Here is a 12,986-nt window from a genome sequence, read left to right on the forward strand (position 1 = left end):
GCGCTCTTACCACTCCTCCCCTGCTCTGCAGCCCGCCCCCCGCAGGCAAGCTGCCACAGCAGGAGACCAAAATAAAATGATAATAAGAAGCTGAATTGTTTCTCGGCATCAATGATATGCCGTTACCTTTCTACGCAATGGCAGCCACTGACCCTATAGGAACAAAATGCTAATGTACCCTGGTCCCTGTCAGAATACAAAGTTCTGAACATAGGCAGGGGGGCAAATTAACCATCTAGCTGTATTTAGCGTGCCGTGGAATCTTAGATGAGGGCAGCACATCGTACTTTCTTCACATCGACTTTGGCCCCTAAAGGCGAGACTCCGGTTTCCTCAACTATTTCTTTAAGTTTATCTTGATGAAAAGGGCATAGCAAGGAGATGGCTTTACGAGCCTTCCACGGAAGTGGCTCACTGAAGAGGTAAGAGACATCTAGGAGATTGCCTCATTAGTCCGGGACACCTCATCAGGTTTTATTCAACCAAATACCCTCTGCTTCGGAAATTTGTACATCAAAGAGTTGGCTCACAGACCTACAGTACTTGTACAGTCTGCTTCACAGGAAACAGGCACCTACACAATCCACTGCACCTTGGGTGCCATCCTAGGGCGGCGCTGGCACTTTCACCTGAGTTGTGTCACATACGATATCATTGATCCAAAGGGAGCCAGGAACAGGTTGGAGACTAGCACCACAAAAGCCCTTCCATTAGACCTGCCCAGGGAAGATGCCAACTCAGGCTAGGAGTGGGGAAGCGCGAAGTCTGGCAGCATGTGACTCCTGCCTGCAGGAAGGTGTAGTGAGGCCTTAATACCCAGTATTAAGATATCTGGGAACCCAGTTTAAAGGTGTCTGAGTATACCTAAAGTGCCTTTCAGTGTATTATTTTGGCTTGTGTTCTGTGCCAGGCCCTCCATCACCTCAGGGGGCTAAAATACCCATTGCAGCGTCGAGTGGCACGGAGCATGCACGGCTGCTGCAGTACCCCATGCCAGGGCATATCCTGGTAGAGTCAGTCTCTTCTGCTGGACTCTGAATGAACCCATTTGCTCACAATACAAATTTATGAACCATAAGAGGAACAGACAGGAAGAGAAAACACTGCTAACAGAGAGGATGAGTGGACCAAAATGAACAATTTTACAGACCCTGACCCAGGGAGGAAGCTTCACGAGGACGCTTCATTAGACTTAGACGACATAAGCACACATCGCTATTCTAAATCATCCAAGAAAGGAGAAAGTTTAAACAGAACAGGGGATGTGGAATTTAGGAACACCTGTATAATGCAGACACACCTTCCTATTTAATGGGATGCAGTTTGACCCTAATTTCTTTACCTTTTACTTGGACCTTTTCAGTGTATCCCTGAAGGTTTTAACTAATCCTAGTGTGTGCTGCACATATTTAAACAACTGTCACCAAACATTTCTTGAAGAGAGAAGTTTTGAGTATTTGGTTTCTACAGCAAGCAAAGCAGGCGTTGGGGCAGCAGGGCGACCTATAGTAATCCCTTCCGCCTGCATGTGTCAACGTATTTTCGCCTGAGGGTGCTTCCTGAGTTTTTGCTGATCTTGTGAAATTGTTGCCTGCAAACTCGCCACTGCCTCGAGCTTCCGTCTGTTATTTTGCAGAGTAGCTAGAAAAAAAGAGAGAATGTTAAGCCCAGGGCACAAGTCAGGGATGCACGTGGGTAGATGACGTCTGCCCACTATTTTCACAGGCTGGACGCCGTTCAGCCTGCCAAGTTGGGCCCCTCATAAATATGCTAAACTGGTCCAGGTGTGACTTTTCAAGGAGGAATGTGTAGGCGTCTGTAGTATGCGCTTTCAAAGAACAGTTGACGCACCTTACCACTTACCTAGATACATACAATAAAAATGTGTTATCTGCATGTTAGATGATGTTCTTTCACATGAGAGAAATTAACCCTTTATGCTATCTTTTCTTTCTGCAGCCTTTAAACTGCAGACTTTTTACTGCCACTTTTCTCCTTGTTGCCAATTTCTTTGTGGCAAAGTAAAAAAAATAATGTATTAGTTGAGGTCCAGATTTTGCTTTGGGATATGCATCACTTTTTTGGCACAACTCAGATACAAAATCTCCTTTGTCGAATCTCGTAATGCGCTCAAATGCACTCATGATAGACCTGCTAAACATACATGTGAGGTGTTAAAATCTGATGTCACTTGTGATGTCATAGGTTGTCATGCTACATCATGTGATACAGCACCGTGATGTCACCAGCCATGATGTCACTTGCATACTGCCTGACCTGGTTAGTCCCCCAACTTCTTTTTTTAGGATTTATGCCTGGCAAAGTCTGACAAACGTCTGCTTCCCACAATCCTAAAATGACTCGTAAATTCCATATTGAATGCCAGGCATTACTTAGTTTGTGACCCTCCACCCCTGGGATACTCTAAAATGAGAAAGGAAATGGGTGAAAAAGGAACAAGTCTGCCCTGGCTGATAGGAAGATAGCCGCCTTTTAGCATCTAAGTGAATTTTGAGTCATCTAGAGGAATGCCTTGACTGCATGGAGGCATTCATCTTCTGTATCCAGTTAGCATGAACACCATAGTAAATGAAAGCATCCAACGTGTTTACATCTTATGAAGCACCTGATATTAAATCCCCAAATTTCATTGATTTATAGCTTATGATTACATGCCTCCTGACCGCAGATGACGTTTGACTTATTTCCATCTGAATCAGTTTCCCCAGCTCTTAGTGGGTTGCCACAAGTTCTCTGAGCCTCCGCTTTGCACTTGTAACCCAGCTGCTGTATTTGATATCTTGCACATTGTTTTTTATATGTCCTACATTTTCTATCAATCAATCATTACCATTTATAGAGCGAGCTACTCACCCGTGAGGGTCTCAAGGTGCTAGGTGGGGGGGGGGGGGGGGGGGGGGGGGCGTGTGCTGCTACTGCTCGAAGAGCCAGGTCTTGAGGTGCTTCCTGAAGCTGAGATGGTCCTGGGTCAGTCGTAGGTAAGTGGGGAGGGAGTTCCAGGTTTTCGCTGCCAGGTAGGAGAATGATCTTCCCCGGTGGTAGTTCTGCGAATCCGTGGGACGAGGGCGAGGCTGGTGGAGCAAAGCTGGCGGGTGGGGGTGTAGAACGAGAGGCGGCCGTTGAGGTATTCGGGGCCTAGATTGTTTTAAGTTTATTTGTCCTTTATTTCTGTCAATTCATTTTACACAAGTTAGACCTGCCTTATTGTATCTTCAAGTTCTAGACTCAACTACTTTTTGTTTTTATGTATCATTGTTTTTAGCAAGGGTGTTTCATTCACATGCATGAGAGGTTTTGATGGACCATTTGTTTACCTGTTTGAGATGTTCCTTTTCCTTCTTTGTACCACTGTTTTTATGTACTTTTTAATTCAAATTGAATAAAGTGATTACTGATTACTGACTACTGAGGTATATTGAAGCGTACAGAATCCCTACTCTTTGTTTTCTACAGACCTGTTTATAAAGTCGGGCATACTGCTCTGGGAACTAGCAAGTGTGGTGTTGTAGTGCAGGTTGACGGTCTCATGTCTCCTTTTGCGTCTCTACCTGCCAAATGTACAAATAGAGGGTGTTTATTTGAGCAGATTTCAAGTTCTTATGTAATGGTGAGCTAAACACTTGTCAGGCTTTAAACTTAGCCCCCCCCCTGTTCACCCACCAGGTCCCAATGACATGTGGAAGAGATTGATGACTTAAGTGAGCCATATGGCGATACGTGATATCTAAGGTGGTGAGTGATGGTCATAGTATAGGGTTTGCAGAGTTACAACGATTTTTCTGAAATCTAGTAAAGTATTTTTTTTAACCTCTTCATTTTCGTAAACGTTTGGAGGTTTAAAACATATGGAAGAAACAATTTCTAAAAATAGGGAAGTAGGTGTTAACTTCCAAATCTACTTTTACCAAGGGAATTGTCCTAGAAAAGTGTTTTTGGAGACAAAATTCTTTCTATTTCAAAATTCTTATGCAGGCAAGGTTGTAACTCTGCAAACTGTGCAACATTTGCCAACTTCAAAATTACACATTCTAGACACGTAAAGAGCAAAGGGGAGAGAGACAATGAAGCAAAAAAAGTGTCCCCAACAAATTGTATGGAGATGTTATACTTTTTAGGTCTCGCCCTGGAATTCGCATTCGAAGGATGCGTCCAGGTTGGAGACTTATAGTTATCTGACTCGGGGGAATGAGGACAAGAAACTGTTACGAGCTTTTGAAGGCAGATTTGGGTGCGCGAACGCGCACGTTCCGTCCTGCGCCGCGCCGTGCACTTCCCTCCCATACTCCCAGCAAGTCAGCCTAACGCGCATGCATGCACACGCACTTACACTTACACAGGCACGCAGGCACCCAGACAGGCAACCCCCCCCCCCCCCCCCCACAGTCACACACACACACGCATACACACAGATCCAAGACACATACACACACACACCCACGCTCACACACATACACGGCCCGCCGCCGCACGCGCGCGCACACACACACATGCCCCCCGCCCTCGCAGCCCAGCAACAAGGCGAAGCCACACTCACCGGCTTCCTTGGTGCAGCGGCTCTCACCGGCAGCAGGACTCTTCCTCCCTTCTTCGGCACCGGGGTGCAGGGTAGGCTCCTGCCTGCTCCGGTGCTCCAAACAATCGCGGCTCTTCCGTGGGAGGCGGGGTAGGCCCCCGCCCTCCTACTTCCTGTTTCCGGTTGTCCCGCCCGGCCTGCCTGACTTCCTGGTCGCAGGCCGGCGGCGGACTGCAGCACTCGCTTAAGTAATGTCAACAATCGCAGATCCTGCTGTCATGCTTGGCCCGAGGTTAGTATCAGCCTCATATTTAAGGGCGTGTGGAGAAAATGTTGTGAATTATTAATAGAGGTTAAGAAATTTACATATTGGTGCCCGCAGGTTGGTAGTTTAACCTATTGAAGCTTCTCCGGAGGCGCCCTAAAATGTGAGAGTTGGAAGAATCAATTGTTCGTATGCATGGACAGCCGAGACTCAGTTTGAGGATGTGGATTGTGGATTGTATCTTATTAATGCGCTACGATATGCTTGTTTTAGAAGTCCACATGTTCTGCTTTTGAAGTACCTACTTTTTGCTGTCATGTTTGAGCTTGAGGTCTCATCCTGCTACAGAAACGAGAGCTTAGACACTTAAGCAGTGTAAACAGAATGTGGCTATGTTGTATATTATGTATAAACAAATGCAGTTGTAATAACCACTTGGAGGGAATCTCCAAGCTCTGACAACTGTGAGTAATGTTGCAACCCCAAGTTATGTCATTACTTTTATGTAAAATTCTGGGGCACCCCAGAAGGGGTCCCAGTGAAGAGCTAGATTGTCAAAGCTTTAAAAAAGGACAAGACCTCTCAAATTCTTCTCATCAAAAAGACTGAGGGTTGGCCCAGGCACAGTGAAAGAGCACCCCCGTTCCCACCCTCAGATTAAATCTAAATGTAAGGTTTTTGTGGGAATGAGACATGGTGTGAGAGGCCGAATATCTGGTACTAGCCCAGTCTTGTTGTTGGTTGTCCTCAGCTGGTTAGAGCTCCCCACACTGAGACCCCCCTCACACATTTGTGGATGGAGTCACAGAGAGCCTGGGCGGTATCCATCTTGGCAGCAGGTGTGTTCAGGATCTCACACTGATCTCGTATGATTGCGCTCTCTGATACACTGAACATAATTTCACAAAAGTTCTTTAGAAAAGTTTAGGCTATTGCCATTATAAATTACAATAACTTTTATTTAAGTATTAGTTATTTAAAAAAATTAAACACCATTGTTATTTGTAATATCAATACATCGAAGTCATGTAAATACAAAACATGTTGCATTACAAATGCTATAGGTATCATATTTGCGAAAGTTATAACTATTGGCATTTTAAATGACAAAGCTATTAATTTAGGTATTTAAAAAAAAAAAACTAAATAAAAACTTTGCCATTTACAATACCAATAGCTCAAACTTTCCTAATGCGAGACCTATTGCATTGCAAATGCTTGTTTTTGTTGAATACGTATCAAAAGAGTATATATGCAGGATAGGCACTTTTGAAAAGAAGTGCTGTAAAGTCTGGGTTTGGTCACACTTGCACTATGTAATTGTAATTTCTTTGCACACTTATACAATGCGTGCTGAAAGACATCCATTTCTGAATGATGAGGACCAATTGTCCTTATCTGGCAATTTTCTGACAACCTGAAGTTTGTGTCACAAATAATTTACACTGATTCTTTTACTTTTAGGACCAGCTTTTCATGACATCATGGCATCCTTTGAAGAAACCGAGACTGAGGAGAAACTGACCTGCATCAGGATGAAAGTGTATCATACCCACCATGCAGAAAAGCAAGTCTTTCGATCCATTTCGTTTTTTAGAATGAAAAGGCACAAAACAGATGAGACGATTACCTTTGGGCGAGACATCAAGACCTGCAGTTATATCCTATGGGATGCACGCGCTTCCCGGGTTCAGTTTGCCCTGCAGGTGTTCAGATACTTCAACAGCTCTGAGATCAGCTTTGAGATCAAGAACATGAGCAGAAAGACCAAACTCTTGGTGGACAATGTGGAGCTGAACTACCTGAATAAAATGGAACTACCCGGCAAATGTATGCTCCGCTTTGGAGACTTTCACTTCTTGGTGGAGCAGGAACCAGGGGATTCTGTGGAATATTTTGAGACCTATTTTGAATTAACACCAACATCACCTTTACAGGAGGTTCTCATTAGCCCGTCGCTGCAGCCCATCCCTGAATCAGGCATTTTGACCTGTGGCCCAATGTCGAGTTTCCATTTTTCCCGTGCGGAAACTGCAGAGGAAGTCGATGAAAATGATTCCTGAGGGTCCACAAAGAAGGCCATTTTGGTCATCAAATGATGAAGTCCCCAACCTATTAAAAGCTGAACAGTACACTAAATTTATTAGCATTCTGTTACATAACCATGTGTATATAGCACCAGATAGCTAACTACTTTTTACTCAATTGACCTGTATTTATGATGTTTGGAATGATTGGCTTAGGATGATGTCACTGGAAGGCTATATCATATTTATTGACCAGACGCCTGCCAATTTGATAGATCATTTTATAGTTGTTGCTTGCTGCAAAGTATGATATAATCCTTTCATATTTTATCTATAAAGAAATTAGAGTTTGAGATCTGTTCTACCACAGGCCCTTTCTTTTTTGGCCACCCCCGTAGTGTGCTGCCTGCCTAGGATTATGTAGTGACCTGGCAGCACCATTAAACTGCATAAACATTTTTAGGTCTTTATTTTATAAATAGTGAACAAGGACAATATTACTAGAGGCATAACAAAATATCTTGCTAGAAATTGATAAGCGTTTTTATTCTTGAGAGATTGTGAACTCACAAAAAAAGTATTTTTGCAGTGCAAAACCTTTGTAAAAAAAAAGCCAATATCTTGCCATAGCAGATGCCTCTTCTGAAATCTTATTTTATTCTGTCTGCTATTTTGCACCATCTTTCCCGTATGCTCTAACGCGTAGTTATGAAGCTTTGTGTTATGAGGGACCTCATACACAAAAAGGCACTTTTCACCTCTCACACAATCTTTAATTATAAAAAGTTTTGGTGAACGCAAAGAAAATATATTTATCACTTTATATCTGAATTCAAAAGTATTGTACACACAAACTCAATGGTTATTTTGAAGTCTCAGGACTAAGTATTTGCTATTGTATAACATGTTTATTTTACATTGTCCACGCATTTAGCAAGGAGCCACGCATTGACCAGCCACGCAGTTATGCTCGCTATGACATGTTATGAGGATGCATGGTTTCTCACTGGCACCCATTGCTCGTGGGCTTGTGTGGAGAGAAGAAATCATCTGGTCAAGCCCCAGTTTTGCACATTTCCATTGCTTTTCCAGAACTGCAGAGTGACCTTATGGCGTCACTCTTCTAGACACTGAGGCGTGAACTGGAAGCTCTTATGAGGTTCAATGGGGTCACATTGGACACTAAACTTGGTCTTACCTAAGCCTGGAAACCACCCTAAAGCTTTCATAGTGGCTTGTGGACCACGTGTGAAAGGGAGCCCTACTGTCTGTACACCATTTCAGCTATTGGTTTATGTATTAATATGTTCATCTACTTGACACTGCTTTAAACATGGTTTGCTGAACTTGCATATGAAGTCCATTACCATGATGTGAATAAGTGCCTTTTTACCGAGAGGAGAATTGTATATCTATTTCTTATATCATAATTATTCCCATGCCTAATGGGAGTTTCTATTTTTAGAAGCGTTTATTGAAAATGTAATAATGTACATATGAATGAGCATTGCATCTGATACATGTGATTATTTTAAATATGTAGCATTCAATAAAATCTGTCGTCTTTTTATAACATGTATGTTTTACCATCTTCTTTATAACATGTCTGGTCAAAGGAAAGATGCAATATAAACTTTTTAGGATGACTGAAAATGTGAGTAGATATAAAAACCTGCACAGAAGCCCCGCTGTGACCACGCTAAAGTACTTCCGGAAGGTATTTTATGCATAATCCAACATGATACTGTATCTTACTTTTTGTGTGCCATTTAGTTGCTCTTTCTTGCTCTGACTAAAAACGTACCTCAATATAAGTGTTCAAAACCTCATTTAAAGGAGGAGGGCACCAATGGAACGTAGCCAAAAACAACAAATGTCCTGTTCATCCACCTCTGTGTTAGCCTGCAGGGAAGTCATTGTCCTCCATAACAGAATAGTTCTGGCAAGTACGTAGTAGCGGAGGAAAAGTGGCAACATATAGCCTTGGATCACCAACCGGTCGATCGCGAGCTACCGGTAGCTCGCCGAGGCCCCATGAGTAGCTTGCGATGGCATTTCCAATTTGGCCACTGACGCCAAATCATGAACATCGAGGAGGGATGCAGCCAAAGGGAACACGAGGCTTTCCCCGTCTCCGGGAGACACGTCTGTTCTGCTTTGCAATGGTGAACGTGAGAGTCCCCGCATTGGGATGTTTTTGTTCAAGATCACACGAAGCGTCGGAGAAGGACTGGATTCACAAACTCCATATTTTAAAGCCTAATTTCTAAAACAACTGTGGGGCGGTTACGTTATCAACAGGGCAGAGGGAGGCCACTCCTCGCCTTCTCTCCCGGGGAGCCTGCAACAACACCATAATGAGCCACTCAACCCCCGCTCCGCTGGCGTCATCAGAGGGCACTTCTCACCTCCTCATCACCTGGGAATGGCCCAGGCCCCTGCAGCTGGGTCCGGGCTGCCAGAGTGGCTGACTGCTGCCTTTTCAGCGCCTCAGCTGGGGGCCGAGGGTTCAAATGTAGGCCCCCGCTCCGCTTACCAAAACAATGAGGCCTTCAACCCACGTCGGGGCACAGAAAACAGAAGTGGGTATTTCAAGAAGCAAACAAACATTAGTAAGGCAAGTCTATAAGAATTATTTGTAGCAGCACCCAACGCGGGAATGTATCAGAAGGTTGCTTCCCAACTTGGAAAAATGGGTGCACAAATGTACAATGGGTCATATTGGTGCAGTTATGTGTTTTCTGGAAATTTTAATGTTTATGGCATTTTTTTAGTTTTTCCCCGAACCTTTTACAACACTTCCAACCGTGATTTAAACCCTCCCCCCCCTCCCTTCCTCAGAATGGTCGCCTCTGCCCACAGCAGTACATGACGTACCGTGGAGTTCCTCTGGCAGTGTTGTAGTCTCCCAGAAGCCTCTGCGCCTTGCTGCACTCCGTCTGCTGGTGCACGTTGGTGATCTGGCACCGCTCGGGTCCACGAGGTTAGGTACCCTGTAAACATCGACCAACATAAATATTTAATATGCCACTTGCTAAGGCCTTGCAGGTGGTGATAAGTGATTGTAGTGCCTGAAGGTCTCAGAAGTAATCTTCTGCGCATAGGCGCGTGGAGTTTCTGCTTTTATTCGATTTAATATCCGAAGCTTTCAGTGGCCCGGCTCACTCCGTGTCCCAGACCCAGAAATATTTTAAAACACATTGAAATGGGTCTCTATCCGGCCCTATATTCACCTCCTTAACTTGACCGGTAAAACCCTGACAATTTCTGAACACATATTGTAAAAAACGTTAAGGTAATCCATGTCTGTGCTTTAGTTCCTGTTTACATTTCACGTTTTACTCAATTTAGCACTCCATAAGTGTAGGGAAGTGGTAGAGAAGAGAAAACGCGCAGGAAACGTGTTGTTAAGAAGACGAGCTTTATTAGTGTCCTCTCGTCATGGAGTCAAGTGAAAGAATAACATAACTCCCCCAACAGCCTTACTTCCCACATTCTGGGAATTTAAACACAAACAAGGTCTCCCAACATTCCCCAGAGCACAAGCTTGTCACGAGCTATTAAACAACAGAAACGCTCGTGACAGCTCACGTAATACATAAACGAGAACCCAACACACCTTCCCCCCTTAAAATGAAAACAGAACAACAAACAAAAACAAAAATGTAGTTCATCACAAAGTCATTAAACCTAATCGGCATACGGTGAGAGCGCACAACCCTGGAGTTACCAGGGTTACATTCAGCATGTAAACAACTCCCTTCATCATTCTGTCCCTCAACATCCAAAAAAACATTGCTGTCGTAGTCATTCTCCAACTGACTAACCCCAGTAAACCCAGCAATTCTACTCAAATTCCAAACTGAGCCACCATCAACCCTGACAGCATTCCTAAAAACCTCAATTACCTTCTTAGGACTAGACCACACAGGAAAACCTTTACAGACACCTTCTTTCTTTTTGATACGGACAAAATCACCCACTTTAACAGAACAACTAGACGTAGAACCAATTCTCTTGACCATATCCTGCTTCATCTTATTCTTGTATGACTCAACACTGCGTTGAACAGCCTCAAAATCCACTTTCAAAAAATTGTCAGATCCGCATAAGTTCTTTTGTAACCACCAGGGTACTAACTTAGTACTAGGTTTCCGCCCTCTTAAAAGCTCAAAAGGCGTAACCAAAGTTACAGAATTGGGTGAAGTCCTGTAAGCCAACAACATAGATTGTAACGCATTTCTCCAATTCAAATTACCTTTGATTGAAAGTTGAATAGCTTCTTTGATCACACGGTTGAAGCGCTCAACCTGGCCATTGGCCTCAGGATGGAAAACAGCAATTCTTCTATGAACAATACCACATTTATCCATAAATTGTTCCATTTCCTTGCTAACAAACTGTGGACCATTGTCAGTCACGATTTCCTGAGGAATTCCCTCTCTACAAAAGATCTCGTCCAAAAACTCTATAACTTGGTGAGAAGTAACATCCTTAACCATCTTGACCTCCGGCCATTTAGAATAATAATCAATAAGGACAATACCAAAAGCTTCCTGTTTGGGTAAACAACTAAACGGACCAATGATATCTAACCCGAGTTTGCGCCAAGGACCAGAAGGTAAATCAATTGGATGGGGTTCCGGACGCAAAGCAACAGCTGTTTTATCACTGTTAGAAAAATGAACACATGAACGCACAAAATGATCCACTCAAGCGTCAATCCCTGGCCACCAAAAAGACTCTTTTAGTCGTCTTCTGGTAAAGGATATCCCCAGATGCCCCTCATGAGCAATCTCGAGAAGAGTACTCCTGATAGAAAAGGGCAGAACAATTTTGTCTCCTCTAAGAATCAAATCATTCTCCACAGCAAGTTCCTCCTGAACCTTGAAAAAACCCATCATGTTACCAGACAATTTCCTCTGTTCCGGCCAACCATGTGTGAGATAATCCTGACATTGCACAATTCCAAATAGTTTCTCATTTTCTTTAACCAGACATCCTCTTGCAAAGATGATCGTTCACCACAAACAAGATTAACATCACGTAAGGTAAAAGCAACCTCACACTCGTCCTCAATGACCACTTCAGGACAACTTATATCAGACACCAATCTTGACATGCAATCAGTATATACATTCGCCTTACCTTGAACATACTCAATTTTGCACTGAAAAGACTGCAATCTTGAAGCTAATCTTGCAAGACGCGCCAACATGGTCCTACCTCCACCAGGAGCCTTGAGAAAAACAAGAGGCTTATGATCAGTTTTTATTAAAAATCTTGTACCCCATAGAAAAGGTCTAAAGTGTTCAGCTCCCCAAGCACAAGCCAAAAGCTCTCTTTCTATAACGGAATAATTCTTTTCGGCATCTCTCAAAGCTCTTGAAGCGTAAGCAACAACCCATTCCTTCTCATTATCCCTCTGCAAAAAAACACCACCCAAACCAGAGCAACTTGCATCCACCATAACCACGCACTTCACACCAACCACAAAAGGTTTCAGACACGGCGCATTCACAACAAACCCTTTCAAGGTCTTAAAAGCTTCCGTCATTTTATCCGTCCAAACAAATTTAGCATTTCTCTTTAGCAAACATCTAAAAGGATCAACCTTTACTGAAAAAATTGGTATAAACTTAGAGTAAAATTCAATAAGGCCCAAAAACGCCACAAGTTGTTCTTTTGAAGTAGGTACCGGAGCATTTACAATACTTTCAACATGATTCCTTTTTGGCTTAATACCCATTCCACTGATAGTATGACCAAGGTATTCCACTTCCTTCTGTCTAAACTTGCATTTGTCGAGACGGAGGGTAAGCCCTTTCTCAGATAAAGCAGCAATCACACACCTCAAGTTATTATCATGCTCCACATCATCTTTTCCGTACACCAAAATGTCATCTTGAAATGCTATAGCGCCATTCAACCCCTCTAAAGTGTCTCTCATAAGTCTCTGAAACACTGAGGCAGCACTCGCCAACCCAAATGGCATTCGACAAAATCTATATAAACACTCTGTGGTAATAAATGCAGTGATGTTTTTGTACTCCTCAGCAAGTACAACCTGATGGTACGCACTGGCCAGATCAACACAAGAGAAAACTTGTGCCCCAGCTAAGGTTGAAACCATTTCATGAAGATACGGTAAAGGATGTGA

The 12,986-nt window shown here is 43.3% G+C and overlaps 1 protein-coding gene across 1 annotated transcript; it reads left to right on the forward strand.

The window, feature by feature from the left end:
• Positions 1-6,267: 6,267 nt before the first annotated feature.
• Positions 6,268-8,391, forward strand: LOC147659153 (TRAF-interacting protein with FHA domain-containing protein A-like). Its single transcript, XM_086951937.1, has one exon. It carries the CDS (start codon positions 6,284-6,286, stop codon positions 6,860-6,862), a length of 579 nt encoding a protein of 192 aa, XP_086808063.1. The 5' UTR covers positions 6,268-6,283; the 3' UTR covers positions 6,863-8,391.
• The last annotated feature ends 4,595 nt before the right edge of the window (positions 8,392-12,986 follow it).

Source organism: Lissotriton vulgaris, unplaced genomic scaffold (genome assembly GCF_964263255.1).
Source record: "Lissotriton vulgaris unplaced genomic scaffold, aLisVul1.2 SCAFFOLD_11597, whole genome shotgun sequence".
In the NCBI taxonomy this organism is placed as follows: domain Eukaryota; kingdom Metazoa; phylum Chordata; class Amphibia; order Caudata; family Salamandridae; genus Lissotriton; species Lissotriton vulgaris.

Coding starts and splice junctions, on each gene's coding strand:
- LOC147659153 (XM_086951937.1), top strand. CDS start 6,284: ATGGCATCCTTTGAAGAAACCGAGACTGAGGAGAAACTGACCTGCATC.